The sequence below is a fragment of the Thunnus maccoyii genome, chromosome 23, assembly GCF_910596095.1.
Source record: "Thunnus maccoyii chromosome 23, fThuMac1.1, whole genome shotgun sequence".
NCBI classification, from domain to species: domain Eukaryota; kingdom Metazoa; phylum Chordata; class Actinopteri; order Scombriformes; family Scombridae; genus Thunnus; species Thunnus maccoyii.
The window spans coordinates 7,340,813-7,360,966 of record NC_056555.1 but is presented as its reverse complement, the minus strand read 5'-3'; the positions used below and the strand labels follow the sequence as shown (position 1 = coordinate 7,360,966).

The 20,154-nt window shown below is 40.3% G+C and overlaps 2 protein-coding genes across 9 annotated transcripts in view; one reads left to right on the top strand and one right to left on the bottom strand.

Annotated features, from left to right (window-relative positions):
* LOC121890991 (synapsin-3-like) overlaps positions 1-20,154 on the top strand; it is a 117,492-nt gene that overhangs the window by 52,175 nt on the left and 45,163 nt on the right. The window lies entirely within an intron of this gene.
* On the bottom strand, positions 67-20,120 carry LOC121890994 (metalloproteinase inhibitor 3). Its single transcript, XM_042403689.1, is given in 6 exon segments — positions 67-2,362; positions 4,761-4,882; positions 7,499-7,610; positions 9,473-9,555; positions 19,068-19,208; positions 19,211-20,120. Coding segments are annotated over 6 exon segments (948 nt in total). The 5' UTR covers positions 19,503-20,120; the 3' UTR covers positions 67-2,164.

The window sequence follows — 20,154 nt, the reverse complement described above, 5'->3', positions numbered from 1 at the left end:
GATGTTTTGTAACAGAAAAAATGTTTGTAGTTTTTAACTTTGTCTTGGCTTTTCCTGTGATCTCTTAAAACATAATGATGCCTCATCATGACTTTCTGTATGTTGCATCTCAAAACCAATATTCAAAATTAAGAGGCCAACAGACTGAAGAGAGAAAAAAATAATAAGTTAACTTGAAAAAACCAAACATTTGAGCATTAAAGAGTTAAAAACTAAGATGGATTGAGGCATCTTTTGCTGAAAGCTGCATACTTTTATTAATTTCTCAGCTTTGGCATTTAATTAAATAGGGTAGATTAAAGTCACTGAAATTACATTACTATGAAATGATCAGGCATTTTGACATTTTCTTGAGTATCAGATAAAAGCCAATTGCTGTCTTCCTCCTCTCATCTGACTACAGTGAGAGTTTCAGTGTCCCATGAGGGTCTAAATGGAATTCTTACAAACAAAAACAGAGGGAAAACACAGAATTTTTGTCATTTTGGAATGGAAATGGAAAAATTTAACTCTTGGCAAGAAAGGGAATAGGTACATTTCCCAAAATGTCAAATTATTTCTATAAGACCTAATAATTATCACCTGTTGGCCTTCACAAACCTGCTTGGTGAAAGCTAAAGTTTGTATCCTCAGTGCTGTACGCGTTAGCGATGTAATATTCTTTTAGTGTGAGTAATAAAAGGCCTGTTAACTCCATTTGAGGCAAATCTGTGTCTATTAATGGAATGAACTGAAGATACTGTACTGGGAAGAAATAAGAAATAAAACAGGTGAGGAAGAATGAATTTAGTGACAATATTGTTACTTCCATATATATATATATATATATATATATATATATATATATATATATATATGTCCATTTCAAATAGTTAAATACAAAAAATTGAATATACACGTAAAAAATATCTCACTGTCTGAAACCTCTGCTTGTATTGTACTTTCATTGGATTGGTGGAGTACCAGTCAGCTGAACTATGATCAAGCTAAAAAAAAAAAGAAGTACCATAATATTTAACTTGCAGTTGCTGGTTCTTCATTCTGGACGGTTGCACAGGATGCGGCCTGTAATTTTTTTTCTTTGGGGGGGAGGGTGGGGGAGGGGTAAATATACTGCACATCTATTGTTTGATCCAATAAACAGATAAATAAAGATAGGACAGAGGTCTCAGCTGAGTTGATAGTTCATTTCTGTAGCTTATGTTATGTACAACAAAAAATAAAATATCACCATCTCTGCAAAACATGAGCTCTTCCCTGTGTTGGCACTGTAATATACATTTTTAACATTTCTCTGATATTCATCAGTGCTCAACAGAAAGGGTGTTGTTTGCGATATAACTGCAAAAATAGTTAAACTACAAACATTCAGGGAAGTAGAGATACTACCATCCATAAAGACACGTGTTACAGTAAAAACTGTGAACATAATCGATGTATACTTCACTGTGAAACAATACCATTTTCAAAATCGCTTTGTAGCCGAAATAAAGAGGTATAATTTTTAGAGATCATACCTCACATTGGCACTCGATCTGTGTTCTCGTTAAGATTCTTGTCTCTGTTCTACATTGCTGATGTGCAGAACTGCAGGAATCGCATGTTTCACAAGTGCAGTTCTGTAGCAACAATGTTATAACTTTGGATCTCAAATTTACATAGTGAATACTGTTGACTGCACTTTTTTTCAGATTGAAATTCATGTGATTCTTCATCACTTTGTTATGAGAATCCTTGCTTTTTCAAAGGGGCAATAAGTAAAAATTTTGCACAAATTTTGATACCTACTGAGATTAGTTCTATTGATCAATAGATGTTGATCAAGGTCATACTGTTCTTATTGGCCCTTTAAATCTCTGTCTTTGTCGCCTTTTCATTACTACTGAACCCTAAAGAGACAGTTCGGTGCAATTCATGGTTTGGGAAAAACATCATAGACTTCAACTGGGCAATCTGTACAACAAAAAAAAGGTATTGTTTTCTATCAGAAGTGCTACGAAACAGGCACTGTAATGGATTTGTTCTTTTCTCTTTTTTTGCTCCTTTAAAAGGGACAGTCACCCAGGCCAGTGAGCTTTAAGAGTCCTGTAATACTCTAGAAGTGATCAGGGACGAGACGGAGTCAAAAGGGCGGCAGTGGGTTTCGGGCAGGGTGCGTTCGGGTTCAGGGGTCGGTGGCGTTGATGGTGGTTTTGTCGCGGGCGGCCAATCCCCGGTACCAGCTGCAGTAGCCCTCCTTCTGCTGGATGCAGGCGTAGTGCCGGGACTGGTAGCCGGGATAGCCGAAGTGGGACAGCATGTCCGTCCATAGGCACTCGTTCTTTGAGGTCACGAAGCAGGGCAGGTAGTGGCAGGGCTTAATCTACAGAGACACAGGCGAAACTAAAGATGTAGCCATGAAGCAGGAAATAAAACTGGAAGCTAGCCACAACTAGTGAAGACTCACTGTGTTTTTATAAACAGTATGTGTTTTTTTTAAATGGTGTGTATTTCCCCAATTTTCCTTTTCTTGGCATGTCTCCCTAATAAGATCATTTGGTACCTTCAAACTTAAAAGAATTTAATTCAAGTACACTTTAAAATCAAGTTGACTTTAAAGTAATAATTACAATTTTTGTGAAATAGGTTGTCTTGGCGATAGTTAGATAAGAAGATCGATACCACTCTCATGTCTGCGCGGTGAATATGAAGGTAGAATCAGCACGCAAGTTAGCTTCGCTTATCTTAAGATGGGTACAGCTAGTCCAGTGCTTTTCAAAGTTATAAAATCAACATACCTTATCACCAATTAACAAGTTGTACCTTGTTTGTTTAACATGTTAATAAGTGAGCTGGTGGTTGGCTCTTTTTGCACAGAGCCAAGCTAGCTGCTTCTCCCTGCTTACAGTCTTTACACTTAAGTAATGACTGTAGCTTCACATTTAGCATACAGACCTGAGAGTGGTATCATTTTCCTTGTCTAAATCTTGGTAAGAAGACATTCCTTCAATGTTGCTGAAGGACGTATTGAGCTTATTTTCTTGCTGAAGCTAAATGTGATCAGTATTATCATGTACCTTCAACAACAGTGAGTCTACAGTCTAGAAGTTTGTGCAAAGGTCAAAGTAGAATTAGCTTAATGAGCCATTATCATATGAAAGAATATCATAATTGTACAAGACAAAAGAGTTTAGAAAGAAAGTGAGTATACAGTCAATGATTTGGTTGAAATAGTAAATGGGGAACATGCACTTGGTGAAACATCTAAAACATGAAATCTCATCTTTGCTTTTCTCCTTTTTCAGCTCTTGCTTTCAGTCATTTACTGCAGCAGATTGACAGATCAGATGTAAAAAAAAAAAAGGGCAGCTTTTGAAATAACTAAGTGCAAAACATGCTCAGCATTTTCAAACTATCCAGTAAGCATACGCTGGCATTCGGATTCTTTGCGCTGTGGAAAGTAAAATGAACGTAAGCCGTCTGAAGCAGTGGTGTTTTTGTAGTTTCTAAATTATTAGTTTAGGTTCTACACAGACGCTTTCGTGCGTCACACCTCCAGGTGCTCACACAAAAAGCTCACAAAAATGAATATACAGCATGAACTGACAGGAAGATTCACATAACTGCTCGGAGAGGTGATGAACGGAAGCGCTGTGTTTAGTGAAAGCAACACGAAGTCATCAGCTGCCAAGAGCTGCACTTATCTGGATGTGAATGAGCCTGCAAATTCAATTAGCAAGTTAAACGTACACTTCCCATTTTGGGTGTTTTTGTTATTCAAGGTTGGATAGAGAGTCTGTCCTCTACAGTTCAGAGATGTTCGACATAACTTCCTGGTTTTAGTGGTTTTAATGATTTGTGGAGAACAATTTTCTAACCGGCACGACACGCTTCCTGCGTTCCGCGCCGTTCATCATTATTTGTTGAGGAATGCGGAGGACGGGGGAGTGCGCTTAATAAGTGTGATGATGTTTATGCCCGCCTGTGCTTACTGACTCTCACACTGAAGCCTCGCTTGATCGATGGCCTTCTCTGGATGCCTCTGGGCTGCTGCCATGTACTGCCATGTATACACCGAACACGGTTTACAGGCGCTGGCCCGCACTGGGAACAAATAGGTCTCTCTGCTAATCCACTTAAATTGATAGGGGCCAATGGTGTTAGCAGATGTCCAGGATACGGCTGTACAGTAGGACGTTTACAAGGCGAGCCAGCAGCTGCACAGCGGCAGGCTACATGTTTCAGTCACATAAAACTGGGATTGAGGACTTGGGTTGACTCCAGTGCTGATATTTAATAACTCCCAATGATAGTAATAAAACTTGTTTTCTCTCTGCTGTACATCCAAGAAGTCTAATACTGGAAATTATGCTCTGAAATGACCTCATAATTCATTCTCTGTAACTTTAATACTCTTGAGTTCAGCTACCACTACAGCCATGTAACCATGAAGGTTGTTTTAAGTATAAGTAAATGATTCTTCAGTATCTATTTTTTTGGCTAGTCATATTTTCAATCGAAGTTAAACAGTAGCATTACAGAGTCTGAATTGGTTTGACTCTTGACCTACAGAGGTACTAAGAATATTTAAAGTATTTCCTTCCTCTTGTAATCATTAATAAGCTCTCTAGTGGATTTTAAATAAGCAGTCAACCCATTGCAGCGGTTTCATGTTAGCTCTAACTCCTCCTCTTGATCCTCCTCTTGCCTCCTCTTCCCTCATCTCTGTGCGGCCGTTTGGCCTCCTTGTCCTTGCCAGGCGGCTGCTGGTTTCCACTCACCCTGCAGTTGCAGCCCAGCTGGTAGCGGTGGTTGATGCCTTTCTTCTGGGCCAATGAAAGGCGCTCCCACCGCTCGTTGAAGTTGCACAGCCCTGTGTAGACCTTGTCATCGTACACTCGCCCTGAGGGAAAAGAATCAAGGGAATTGGTTAACATGTTGAGTCACAAGTTAAATCCATAAACTATATTTAGTTTTGAAAAAGGGCATTTTTAAAGAGCCACTTGAAAACTTGGCAGCTTGGTGCTGTTTCAGAGACTCCTGGCATTTCATTCATGAATTGTGATTCTGGGAGTTTCATTCTTAAATTTTGATTTAAGGGTTAACACCTGATTCTAGTTTATTGAGGACCCTTTTGTAAACACAACAGTAGACAGGTGCTGACTAAACTCACATTCCTGGTTTATAAAAATGCAACTTGAAAGTAAACACATTTGATGACCTGCTGTTTGCTGCTCAGTATAAGAGTCTACGGCCATGCTAGTGGCGCTGTGAGGGTTGTACTTAGGCATGGTGATGCTTAGAGCGACATGCTAAGGATGGCATGCTAACATGCTCATGTTTAGCAGGTATAATACTATGTTCACCATCTTAGTTTAGCATGTTAGATATGCTAATTAGCACTAACCACTAACCACAGTTCTGCAGGTTTAAACCAAACTATTGGAAAAAAAAACTATGATTGTATTCACCCATCCATCCAATAGCTGTTGAGACATCCACCAGAATTATAGTGTTTTCCAAGGCCTCAAAGAAGCCGATAACTTTAGTAATCTTAATGTCATTGACATTCACTTAAACAAAGCTGACATCACATTGTCTCATTTTGGGAAAAAAAATCATTTCTTTTACTTGAGCCACAAGGAACCAGAGCAGACGTTGTAGCTACGAATGCACTTGTGCTATTTCATTATTCGTCTAATTTCATAATCCTCCACATGTAACACTGGATACTGTAAACACACCACTCCAGCTATCCAAGTTGTTTATGTATGGTAAGACAATCTTAAACAGTAAGCCCATATTAAACCAACACCCCTATTTCTGAATATCCAAATGTCAGCAGACGTCTATTTTTAGTGCCGGACCGTTTGCGGCTTACCGACTCCTGAGACAGGTGCACTGCGGCGGCCCGCAAGCACTCAGGAACATCATGATTTGTCACCATACGTCTACTTCACCGTGTTGTCACCACGTGGGAATTTGGCAGCTCACAAATATGTGCTTCTTCGACCTGCTAGAACCTCCTGCTCGACCCACATCCCCGCACTGGGATTACTGGAGTCACTTGCAGGCTTATTATATGGTGTTGAGTGTGTGACATGCTCCTAAAATACTAATCAGGGCCGGAGCACTCAAGGCTTGATCAAAAGAGACTCCAGCAGCTCGTTTCACAGGCCCTGGTGAGTTTAAATTGCTCGTAATGCACTCCTGATCATATGCAGGACTTATTATAGATGCCCTAAGAGCAGCGAAAGACGACGGTGATGTCACTCGCACCCGGACTGGGTAAACATAGCCATTGTTGCCTGGCAACGCCAGCTTGTTCACTTGCACTGTGGGGTGTAGTTACAGTATTTACAGGTCGGGACTTAGCGACAGTTATATACACCAAGCACCGCAGGGTCCAAAGTAAACTGCACCTCTCTTGGAAATAGCAACTCATAAAGTGCTTTTGCAGGAAAATGCCAGCCACTTCCTTATGGCTGTTAATTACAAGTTGTGTGAGAACAAAAAACAGCTTTCTGCTTTTTTTGGCCTGAGAAGCTAAGGGAAATGGGTGGAAATGGATTTCGATTTGAGAGTTGTGTCATATCATATACTTATAAGTTCTAAAAAGTTAGTTTTAAAATATTTAACCCCCAAAACACCTTGTCCACAGTATCCGTGTCAACTTTCAAGACTGCTACAGAAGCAGTCAGGAACAGGGAACAGAAAATATGTGCCCTCATGTTTCTTTATTGTATACAGGAGCAGGTGAGTTTCCTAAATATATGTGTTTAACAATACAAGAAAAACAGGTTGTTTTATAGGCCCACAGTCTGCATCAGTGAATGAAACATTCTGTTCATGTGACCGAAGATCTGTGTTTAGGTCAGTCACATGATGACACCTGAGACAGTTCCATTAACTGAGGAAGTCTGTGGGATGTGGTCAAATGTAACTGAACCTTGATTTAAGAATATTTTCCCACAGATAGGTTAGTATCTGAAAAAGTATATTAGTTTGACTTTTGAAAATAAGCTGTGATAGACACATCATTTCCATAATTAAAGGGGAACTCAAATGGTTTAGTACTGCACTTCAGTACAGCCTTCTTCAATTCAGTATACTTCTTGCTGCTACAGCCTTACTGGATGTGGTATGACCAGTAGCTTATGGTGGCTAATGTTAGCAAACTTAAGATGAATATTGCTGTGTAAGGGACATTAGTGAGTCACCTCACTGACTTAATGACTCTACTTGTGCTACTGCTACACTGTTTTAGCATTTACCGCTATCCTGTAATTGTCTCTTGTGGCCACAGTGGCCAGAGTTCAGCAGACATTACACACTGGCTTTACATTTCTCATACTTGACAGTGGTGTACAACTGTCTCCATGGGCTGAGTAATATTTACAGTGACTAGTGAATTGACTTGGTGTGTAAAAAAGTCAGTTGAGTGCCCCTTTTAATAAAGATTCAATCATCCACATACAAGCATAAAGTAACACTCAAGGATATGTGACAGATAGCTTACCTGTGATCAGGTACTGGTACTTGTTGATGTCAAACTTGACGCCGCACAAACTCTCAGAGGCGTCTGTGTAAATGTGCTGCACATGCTGGACTTTCTCAAATCCTTTGTACATCTGCAAGACATGAGAACGATGTCTGAAGTTAAAAACCTGAAAAAAGTGCCATGTTGTATCCTCACCCTGGCACTGCACCCCTTACTCAACCTCTACACATAAATAATCAGGAATGAAAATGGCATGCTGGCTTCATCAGATGACATTCCTCAAGGAATGCCTCGCGGGAGAAAGAGTATTAGGCTCTGCCCTTAACTAAATCATAGATAACATGATTACGTTGTGTAATGTGCTTTGACTTTGATGCTGTTTTGGCAAGGTCATTGCTAAACCATGGACCACATCCCCCTCTATTCAGCTCAGGTATGCAGAGCCAGAAGCCAGGGTTTGCCCTGAGAACTGTTGTGTTTTCTTCAGTGTAATTTATTTGTCTAGGAACAACAGGAAATCCCTGTTTAGACGTGTCGCTCCCAGAAAAGCAGAACAAACTGTTACTTAAGCCCAGAACTGCGGAGGTTGGGGAAAGCCAAAGGCGTTTGTCTCATAGGATTTGTTGAAATTTGGAGGGAATTGCATTCTTTATTAGCCCACAAGTAAAACCACTGTTTGCTTTATAAAACAGCAGACTGTAATACAAACAAATAACCCAAGAGGTGCAAAGGTCACATCTGATTCCTGAGGATAATCCTTACAGTGATGATTGGTGTGCTTTACTAACAATAGGCCACTTAATACTTTTGTTACTAACTGGGATTGTAGTGATGCAGTGCATGACTCTGTTGAAATGTTTATACTCGGAGTGAGGAGTTTGGTTGAGCTGTAATGCCTGTAAGCCCACTAATCCTTCGGCCTGGCTCCTGTCTGAGCAGCAAGCCCATGTCAGCATCTGTCAGAAATATGCAGCGTTATGTAAGAATATAGAGGAAGTGAAGAACAGGCTTTCAGGCTAAGTACCACAAACTGCTTTTCAGCTATCACACAGAGGCTGAGGGGGCGGAGAGACAGTCTTGTAACTAAAGAGTTCCTGCAACATCCAGTGTATGACCGGTTATATCTGCCTGTGCGGTTAAACAGGAGACCAAAAACTGGGATTTGACAGAAGGAAAATAAGGTTCATGTTAATCAACTCTTCCTATGCAATGACCTTGTGGTTACAATCACACATATAATATTCACTCAGCAGGGTATTTGTCCTGTAGTCAACTCTCATTGAACAATTGAAGTTTAACTTCTTATTCAAGAAGATTTTACATTTTTTTTTAAGTTTGCAGACCAATTAAATATTCAAACACATGTCCACAACAATGCAACCAAGGCTTGGTTGTAAATGTGAACAATGTGATCTGTCGGGAGGTCTGCTATAGAACAGCTTTTCTAAAAGCAATAGTTGACATTTTGGGAACTACATTCATTCGCTTTCTTGCTGAGTGTTAGAAAGGATCGATACCACTCTCATGTCTGGGCACCAAGTATATAGCTAAAGCCAAAAGGCAGTTTGCTTAACTTAGCATAGACTGCAATACTGGAAGCAGGGTGAAAACAGCTAGCTGGTTCTGTCCAAAGTTCAAAAAATACACCTACCTGCATCTCTAAAGCTCACTAATTCAAACACTGTATCATAATGTAATAAACATAACTGTAAAAAGTTGTGGTTTTATGGGATACAACATGTTAATTACCAAGCTTTATAGGTGTTGATTAGGCTAACTGTTTCCCCCTGCTACCTGTCTTTATGTTAAGCTAATCACCTTCTGGCAGTCCATACTTCCTGCACAAACATGAGAGTGGTATCAATCTTTTATCTCACTCTTGGCAAGAAAATGATTAAGTGCATTTACCAAAATGTCAAACTAATTCTTTAAAGCTGGAAGAGATTCAGTGTCTTGCTCAGCAGCACCTCAGCACAGGATTCAAGCTCTCACCTTCATTTGCTTGACTGTGTAGCGCATCGTTCCAAAAGGTCCATCTCTCAGGAGCTTCTTGCCCACCACTTTAGCACGGATCACTGTGGAGAGAGGAGAGAGGCTGGTCAGCCACTTTGAGATGATCAGAACAAACTGTCACATTCCTTTGACTTCGAGCTGTCTTCCTCAATCCATTAAATAACACACTGCCTTGGCCAGTAGGAGGCATTAGTAAACCCCCCCCAAATAAATACCATTTCAGGACCAGGTTGGCACCACAGTTAATCCGTTTATCCGATTTTCTGCATTACTGCTGTTTGCCAAGGAGGGCAAATGGGGAAAAAAACTCTAAAGGGATGTTTGAGTGTGATACTGAAATTAGAGGAGAGGCCCTGTCCATGTATTATAAAAGCAAGGCTTCATTCATGCTGTGCTGATTTGTTGCTCACAGTACAGGAGACAGCACATCCACTTTTTGTACCTTGGTTTTGATTTTGTAGATTTATTATCCAGATCAAAATTGGGAAAAACGTGACTCCAATCAGCTTTATGCTGGTTAAAAACAACAGAACTTGCATGGTGTGTCTCCTCTGTTTAAACAGACTGCCTTCTATACTGGGATCAGGGCTTGAAAAAGATCTTATCTGTGTGCAGGACCCTCATGTAAACGTTGGCGAGGTGGAAACGCTCAGTGGCGACTTTGATTTGTTTGCTTTCCCTCATGTTGGAGTAAGGGGGCTTATTGTGGAAGGCTGGGAGCGGGGAGTGTAGAAATGAGTGATAATTTGAGCCGGTGAATAGAGCCTAAGCAGACCTGCGGGTCCTGCATAAGCGATCAGTCCTCTGTGAAGTTCACCTGCTGCCCACAGCCAGGAAGCCGCAGACACAACTAACACTGGCCATGTTTGTTATCTCCTCACAGTGGAATTTCCTTCCCACATTCTTCGGGGGCTCACATTCCCCAGAAATGAAAAAAGTGAGAAGCCTTTCATTCTTTCTGACTGGAGAAAGAAATGAGGCATGTGGCATCTTCTGTTTGGTCTGTATTTGTCTAGCTGCCCTACTTCCAGGCAAATGGAAATGGGCATAAAAATAAGACTCAAACAGGAAGCAGTTACAGCATGGCCACCCAAAAGTGGCGACCACAATTTGTTTTGGACATGAAGACCCAGATTTGAACCAAGAATTTATTTGAATAACCCCAAAAGTCTTTATTTTTAGCCAGTATGAACAAATAAAAGAAATTTAGCCATCCAGCAGTTAACAGAGTGTTCTCTAATTTGGTAATATTAGAGAAATGTTTCTGATCGTTGATGAAAAAGCAAAAAACTGGGGATAGTTCTTTGTTTTCATGAAGTAGACTAAAATCTAGCTTCAACCATCCATTAAAAACGCAGCACTATAGAACTGCAAAACGGAAAAAGCTTTCAAACTGCATGTGACGGTCCAAGTCTTTAGTGGAGGTGTTTTTTTTTTTCCACCTGCCAGCAATATATTATCAATCACAAACTTTACTGACAGTTTCACAAGAACTCACACACAGCCAAGTAAAATTCAGGTCATTTCAGATCTGTCGGTATCAATGTACCGACCTTCCGTCTGCCCTCCGCTTTCTGAACTGTCATAATAAATTGCTGCAGAGCATTTGATCCATTAATCTGTCAACTCTCTTAATATGAACCCAGGAGTGCTATTACCTGATCGACCTCTGGCTAAATTTACCTAAATTCTGTCTGACAGATGTTTGGCGGAGCAATTATAGAGGAACCAGAGCACAATTACAGAGGAATGTGCGGATATAATAGGATACTTTTGCCTCCGTTAAATACACTGCTGTCGTTATTTTCAAGTGTCACCCCAAAGTCTAGTTTCCTATGCTGCCCTGACCTCAAAACCACCCTCAGGAGAAACAAATGTTAGTGTTTGAAGGACTACAGGTCAGCTGATTCAACTGAAGTACATCCAGATAGGACCCCTCTTGTTGGACGGCAGCCACTAATTGGCCAGTGATGGTGCCATCACCCAAAGGAATGCGTGAAAGGCCTCAGCTGCTCCGGAGACAGAGGATTTGTGTCATTCCCCCTGAGTGACCCCTTGGCCTTCTCTCCATTCAGCAGTTATATTTACATACAACCTAAGGGCTGCCTGCTCACGTCAAAAAGTCTACATTACGAGTGTTTATCTAACCCAGTTTCATAAAGTGATTTCACGTCACCTTATTCAACTAAATACTATGGACATAGTGTGTAGGCCAGTGTTGCTCAGTATACCGATACTAGGTATCGCAATACCCCCCATTAATAATAAAAAACATTTAAAAAAATGTAAGTTCTATTTTACTCCATTACTTTTCTTGATGTTTTAGGTTTTTGCTGTGGCATCATTTCAGTATTGATATCGAGATATGTAGGCAGGTATCATATTGAAGTCGTAATTTTGATATCATGACAACACTAGTGTAGATAAGTCTTATTTCTTCAGTCTGTTCTACCTCTTTTTACATACCCCTTGTACTTAAACTACCTATACATGTACACATTTCTTTATATACTACCTCATAAATGATTTATATTCACCAATTCCTACTTTCGTATTTTATTGAACTCCTATTGACATCACTGTTCCCCCATAGAGACGATAATCTGATCAGATTTTTGTTTTTTTAGTGTCCTTAAGCTTCAAGCCTCTAGGTAGGCATTTCCCTTGGCAGCGGTTGACTGAAATCTGAGCGCTAACATTGCTAGAACACAAACACTAGATCTTTGTTTCATGTTATTTCAACACCTGCTGAGTCATTTTGATTAATTACCACCTTGCCAAAGTTATGCGAAAAATTTGTTTTCACTTCAGTTTGTCTTTCAACTTTAAATTATGCAGTTAATGTTAAGGTTAAGGGTACCACTGGGGTCAAATGACCTAATTAATAGTATAGTTGAGTTGAAATATCTATCAGCTACTCCACACTGTAATGTCTTTCTCCCTCTTACTTTGTTTAACACAAGGAATTACAGGCTAGTGGTGTGACGCACAAGGATTCTTCTTCTGCAGAGGACCTGACACATTTTCAAGAGTGGGAGGCTTTTTCGTGATAAGAGAGGTAACCAGGGTCTGACAAAAAAAGGAAGTGAATTCATTTCACTCAGTATCTCTTGCCTAAAGCAAGGGATTACACAAGCGTGAATGCAAACGCTTAATCTTAAATTGAGCATGTAATTTAGTTAAACATTCATTTCAGCCTACGTACAATGTTGCAAACTGTAGGCATGACAAGAATAAGGTTTCTCATTTGTGTGTGTGTCTATGTGTGTGAGAGAGTGAGGAAGAAAGCGAGGCACAGGGCGGGTGACGGTGATTTTAGTATGCAGAAAGTGGTCCAAGTTTGAGGAGGTGAGTGGGAGGAAGAGGAATTCTCAGGACGACACACTACCACGCTCAAAAATAAACACTGAAACTGAATCCCTGCTGTAGAGGTTTGTAGCAGATGGAAAATGCTGGAGTGGAAAGACTGTTACGTACACTTACTGGTCGGTGAAATGCAAAGGTAGCGTCTGAAGCAAACAGTTCTCATCACTACCTCTGATACCACAGAAGCTTGTGTCTGCCACACTAGAGACAATTTAAAGTAAGACTATACTGTGACTTTTGATGAACATATTGCAGTGTAACAGTGCAACAAGTAGAAAAGAGTCAAAGCCAGCTGAGTAATTCAGTTACACAAATAATTTAAGTTAGCTAAAGTTTGTGTTACCTTAGCTAACGTTAACTTGGTCGTACCGGAACACGTAGTACCAGAACCAAGTAATACCAGTGTATTGAACTGAGCAAGAGGACATTTTGTTCATCAAATCAACTTCTGTAATAAATCAAATCTACACCCAGAAAAGGGTAAAAAAAAACAGCTACACATTTTAGCTACAATGTGACAAAAGTCTTGTGTGACAAAAGATAAAATATTTACTTTTATCTTCTTTGGTGAGGTTATATGTTTCTTCTTCACTTCATGTTTCTGTTGTATCAAAGCGTGGGAATTTTTAACCAACTAGTCATTTAAATGCAAATGTCATGCTAGCTGACCTGCAAAATGCTAGTTGTGGATGCTAAAATTGGTGCCTTTAGTAGGCTTTGGCCAAAGTAATTTAAATGAATTGCTTCACAACAAAGGCCTGTCTCCAAATTAGAGAGTATCCATGAGTGCACTGAAAAAGAGTCATAACCAACACCTCAAGCTCTGTCAGTTGGCCCAGCCCCATCTTTGCATCCCTGCTACCTCTGCTTTGCATTTCTTTTATTATCTTGCCTTCTCTTTTTATCTCTTTCACTGACTTGCTGCATCTCTTGCTCGTTGGCTGCCTGTCTCCTTTTCTTTTTAGACCAATTGGTCACATGATTACATAACCTTTTCAGTGTCAGTTATATTAAATTAATTGCAATCTTTAGTCTTGCTTGGATTATCTAGCATACTGCTGTCTTTTGTAAAAATCTGACTTTACAGTTTATAGGCCACCATAGATATAAGTGATGGTTGATATAGGTCACTAATTACTTAATGGCACCTTTAAAAATACAACTAAATGCAGTTAAAATCCCCTGTTTAGGGTTAGTGCTTGTATTTTCATGAGTATGTGTTAGGCTGATGTCCATCTCCCCTTTGCTGGCCTCCTGCTTGAAACAGTGAAACCCTGAGCGGCTGTGTGGTCATCAGAGAAGGGAGGGCTGGGCTGGAGATTTAATACGCCTGGCTCAGGGGACAAACATCTCAGGCTTGTATGGAATCCAGAACCTTTCACATCTCAACGTATTTTAACACACTTTTGGGAAAACCGTGGATATCTGATCCAAGCTTACATAATGCATCTCATAACATAGGAGTCCTGGCTTCGCTCAGGTTATCACCTGCCACCTGTTGACCTGCAGATGATGAAGCGGAGATCGCCTGCCAGAGGGAGTAGTGATTTAAGTAAACGCTACAGTACATAACTCATTAACAGCAGGAGGAGGAGGATGTATTGGTACCAGGCGAGTGCCGTCACAAAGCCCTACGCCACGCAACACTCTAAACCCACTATGCTGTACTTGTTTGACAAAGCTCTTCTATACAGAGCAAAATACCAGCAGCAGGGCAGGATCTGTTTCTCTCAATGCGTGATCCTCAATCCTAAACCGAGCATAACCACATATCATGCTAATCCTCAGCAACTGACCTGGTTCACGGTGCAAGCATGTAAAGGTTTGCTCCTGTCACCCCGAGCGCTTGGGAACGAGCGTCGTTATGGAGTGATATTAAATCTCAGGGTCAAAGTTTACTGCCAGGCCTCTAATCTTGCTTTCGGTGAGCTATGGAAAAACAAGCCCTGTTCATTTCCACTTGTGAATGGGCCGCTTTAACTCAGCTGCTTAATAGCAGCCAACTAGGTCTCTGCACAAGAAAGCAGTCAGGTCACTGCCTGGTGTTCAGGTATGTAGCAGGGAAACAGACTGGATGTGTTGACCCTGTTCAGGACAGAGCTTAGCCAATCAAATGCACCGTAGAACCTTTCCCTCTAATATTTCTCTAAATAAAATTTTTAAAAATCACAAAAATTACATCTTACGAGTGAATACTTAAATGTCAACTCAAACAAATCTACTCAAATGTATTCCAGGCCAGCAAACCAAGGGGAGAGCAGACACTACAGCAGTCTGTTATTAGAGCTCAGAGACAAAAAAAACTGTTAAATATTTTTTATTTAAAATTTTCAAATAAAGAGAGACAAACTCCAATAACCAAATTTCCAACACTTTAACCTAATTGTGATTCATCCATTGAAGTGCCTGCAGATGATTATGGGTCAGGGCCAAGAAAACAAGAGCAAAACGCTTTGAACTGAACAACGGCTTTTAAATTGGGAAGATTCAGGCCTGTCACCTTTGATGTCGACAGTGAGAATTACAGGGTTTCTCCCGTGCTGCGTTAGCATTTCAACCCCATACTTTTTTGTTTTCCACCTCTTCATGTTTTAACCAAGTTTAGTGATGCAAACAGAACTGCAAGTTTTAGTTGCGACACCTGAAGTTTAATATGTCAAGGATATGCAAATCAAATCATTAGCCCGGGGATGTAACAAGTATTTTCAGCCAAACATGATGAAATTACAACATCATCAAAGGCTAGATCAAACCATTCAGGCTTCCAGCACAGATCATGACAATCTGGACCTTTGTTTACTTCAGTTAAGGAAGTCCAGGAAAAAGGATTTCTTGACCCAGATTAATGAATGTTACTATCTGTGTGACCTTTTTTTGCTCTGCGTCCCACTACTGTTTCAGAAGTGTTTCCCTCAGATGTATAAGAGGGAACCGCAAGCATTCAAAGCACACCTTGAGCTAAGCCGGGACCTTGGAAATGGGATTTGTGGGGCTCCTAACTGATCACTGCCCCCATTGAAGTCAGTCCTAGATTCTACACTGGCAAGTTTCAGCTGGTGCCAACACCATGAGCTATCTGAAGATCTGAAAGACCTTGAAAGGCATTGCATGAGTCTTTGTGGAAGCTGCATTTTCACTCACTCCAAACAGGTCACTTGGCTGAAGACGCAGGCTTGAGGGTTACCAAAGAGCAAGAGACACAGAGTGGCCGTTTTGGATCCTTAAAGTCACAATATCTGTGTACTATTTGAGGGGATTCCTTTTATAAAAAGGTGTGACTGAAGGCTGGCAAGCTGAACCTGCATCTCCTCCCCTCTGCGATTGACCAAAAGATTCACCAAAGCATCATCATAAGTTCCCACCAATGCCAGAACTGAAAGAAGTGACTGAACACCAACAAAAGATACACTGATTGTGTCCTCCAAATTTGGGCAAAAGAAGCCTTTCACAGCAGCATTTGGAGGAGCCTTTGGAAAAGGAAAGCCTTTTAGAGCGACTATGATGTATTGAGTCTTGAAATAGGCCACTGCTAATGAAATGGTATTTTGAAGGCATGTTGTGACTTTAATGTCAAGTATTTTGTCTTGGTGCGGAGCGATAATTCAAAAGTGTTATTCAACAGAGGATCAGTTAGGAAGGGAAAAGCAGTTTTATCTCACAGGAAGGGTAATAAAGGCAAGATTGTTCAGACATATGTTATATCGTTAGTTATCAAGGGTTTAAATTTTCACCTATTCCTATGGTGTGAGGTCATAATTGAAACAATACTTAAACATTTTAGAAAATATATTTATTCTCTTTGTTGGCAAAAGTTAGATGAGAAGATCAATACCACTGTCATGTATGTACGTTAAAAATAACCTGCAGCTAGTTAGCTTAGCTTAGCATAAAGACTGTAATCAGGGGTAAACAGCTAGCCTGGCTAGCCAAAGGCAACAAAATTCGCCCACCAGCATCTTTTAAGTTCACCAATTAACAAGTTATATCTTGTTTTTTTAATTCATATAAAAATCAAAGTGTAAAAGCTAGCTTATCCTAGCGTAGCGAATGGTATCAATCTTCTCATCTAACTTTTGCAAAAAAGTGAATAAGCATATTTCCCAAAATGTCAAACTATTCCTTTAAGGATACAATGGTACCTGTAAGAATAAGAAATTAAATTTGCACATAGAATTACAAAAAAAAAAAATTCTTATTCTGTAGGCATCTAAACATGAAAAAGTCTTTCATTTCATCATTTTAAAGCATTTGTAATCTATCACCATTATCAGCCTCTAGTGGTGATCAGTAGTAAGTGCAACATCATTAGAAGTGACATGAGTTATGTCTGTGTGTGTCTGTGTCTGTGTGTATAAGGGGGAGTTGCTGCAGAAAGTAGCACTTCCCTTGTGAGTCGACACTAGGCGATAGGGCGAACACATGGGCTACACACATGGCTGCAGTGTGTGTGTGTGCTCGGCTTAGACTGAGAGGTTATTGTTTGATTGTGGGTTAGGGTTTTAAAGTGCCTCATGATGGTTTCACGTTTTGGGGTCAAATTATATTATAAGTAAAATATCAAAAAAAAAAAAAAAAAAAGCTTCTGCCTTTGCCAATGTGTGTGTGTTCCTGTCCTGTGTGTGGCTTTAACTGGCAGGTGATTAATCAGGGAAGCTCATGCTACTACACAAGAAATCAAAAGCCCTTCTGTCCCATCTGAAAGATCTACGTGCCCCCAAGATGACCCAAAACACCATCTCTCCCAACAGGGCAGATCAGATAATCCCCAGGTCTTTACCAGTGTTTTCTAAAAACAGAGGCCAGGTTGGACTGGCGTTCCAGGCTAAGCCGAATCCTTAATTCATATTATTGTGGGGAGTCAGTGAAAGCATAAGCAGGCAGTAAAACAAGCCATCTTAACCCCCTTCACTCGTTGTTTATGAACCAGAGGATGGGAATATCTGAGTTACAACCAGGTGGCTGTCTGGCAGAGAAATACCAGAATGTGCAGATAAATAACCAGGATTTAAAACATCTAAGCTTACTGTGTCAATTCACACCATGTGCTGATGCTACCACAGAGAACAATCCAGTAGCATGAAAAGATTCAGTTTTAGTTAGATGTAAATGTTCTGCCAAGCCAAAAGCAAAAACCTTTGATGAGAATGAAAACCAAACCTAATGTGCTGCTACCTCCAAACGCAGTAACAATTTTTAGGCATCAGTGTAAGAGATTCTCAGGAATGTTGAGTTACGGTCATTAAGCCAGAAAGGGTGGGGAAAAAAAACATGATCAGAGTGCTGAGTGGCAGTGGAAGTGAAGAGAAGTGACATGCTCTGCTAATGTGCAAGTCCTGAAAGCCTGTGAACTAAATCAGGTTGGTGAAAAGTATAAACAACTGGTCCCTGAACTGTCTCCAGGATCCATCAGGAATGTCCTGATGTCTTAAATAAAATCAAAACGTGATCAGTTTGGGTCATTTTAGGGATCTGGCTTGAAAAGGTTTGCCTCAGCATCACTGGTGTTACTGACTAAAAATATATAATGTGCGTAGGGCTGGGAAATATATCGATATTATATCAATACCGTGATATGAGACTAGATATCTTAGATTTTGGATATCACAATATCGTGATGTGGCATAAGTGTTGTCTTCTCCTGATTTTAAAGGCTTTACTAACCAGCAGTTCAATTACTTGACTTTACCCACATAACTGATGATTATTTATCAAAAATCTCATTGTGTAAATATTTTGTGAAAGCACCAATAGTCATCCCTGCAATATTTGGTCTTTGGTTAAAAAAAAAATCGTGATTTGAATTTTGTCCATATCACCCAGCCCTAAATGTGTGTTATATTTTAAGATAGTTCCATTAAATAATGAAAAAGCACTTGACTCTAATGTGCCACAGTATATTATGCGACACTATTCACACACACTATTCTGAAAATGAAACAAGCAGAAGTTAAAGTTCTGGTGTAAACAGTGAGTGAAAGTACGCAGTAGTGTCCCCACAGAACCTCATTGCAACATATTATGTTTTCTGCGCAGCGCCAAGACAGATTTAACTGACAACCTGAAACTTCAACGACGTGCATACAGTCTTCTGTCCTCTACTGACTGACAGGCAGCACTTATATCTCAACATCTGCTCTCTGTACCGGGGTTAAAATTCAAATGCACTGAGTTACAGCAATAAAAAGGTCGACATTAATCTGTTTCTCACCGATGTCGGAGTTGCAGAAGGCGTCTTGCGGGTGCGTCAGAGCGCACGAGCAGCCCTCCGTCAGCTGGTTAACCTGCAGGCTGCTGAAGACAAACAGCAGGCTGATCAGGTGCTGGTACACTGACTGCATTTTTCCAAACTTTCCAAGTGCTGTCTGCTGCTACTGTAATAAACTGTATGGAGTCCGCCTGGGTCCGCTCCTGTTCTCTGCTGCGGTAGTAGGCTGTGTATATAATGTCCAAGGCTCTGGCTGGTTGTTGTCGAAGTTGCTTCTCGCCTCGCTTGAGCGCTTCTCCCTGATCCCGGAGAGCCGCACAGCCGTACATATAGCGCGCCCGGACACACGTTCACGCCCCTCTCCACCTCTGCAAGTCGCAGGCGGGGCGGCCAATCAGCGGCCGGTGATGCCATCAGAAATAACAGACGCGATGACATACTGGAACTTTACCCTGCTTCGTCTTATTTTCCCAGACTGGCTGAAAAAAGTATGAAAAAAACCTGGTTAGACATGCAGAATGTTTCAAGGGAGCACAGAAATAAAAATGTATAAGACTGGCGGGAAATATTATTTGTGCATACTGGAACTTGCCGGTCATTTTTTCCATATTGCATAATAAAATAACAAAAGCATAGTACAACTATAAATGACATATATCCCACAGTATGTAGTGTAGTAATATACAGTATTAGACTAGAATAGAGCATAGATAGATTTACTTTTCATTCCACAAATTTTATTTGGCAGCAAACACTTTTCAGATTAAAGATTTTACATTTGAAAACATATAAACTCATGAAATACAACACACAGTTAAAGATTAAACCAGTGGTTCCCAACCTTTTTGGTTTATGACCACTTACAAAAAAGCTGTTTATAGGCTGTCTCTGAGTTGTAAGCAGTTCCACCAAACAGACATTTCCCCTCTTAACTTCTCACATGCTTTTATTTAGACTGTGTTTAAAGCCGAAACAGGTTAAATTATCCATTATTTCACAAAAAAACAAAGATAAGAGGAATGTAAAAAAAAAAAAAATTAAAAATACAAATTTGTGTAGCAGAACTGTTTTTTCTTCTTCCCTATCCCAT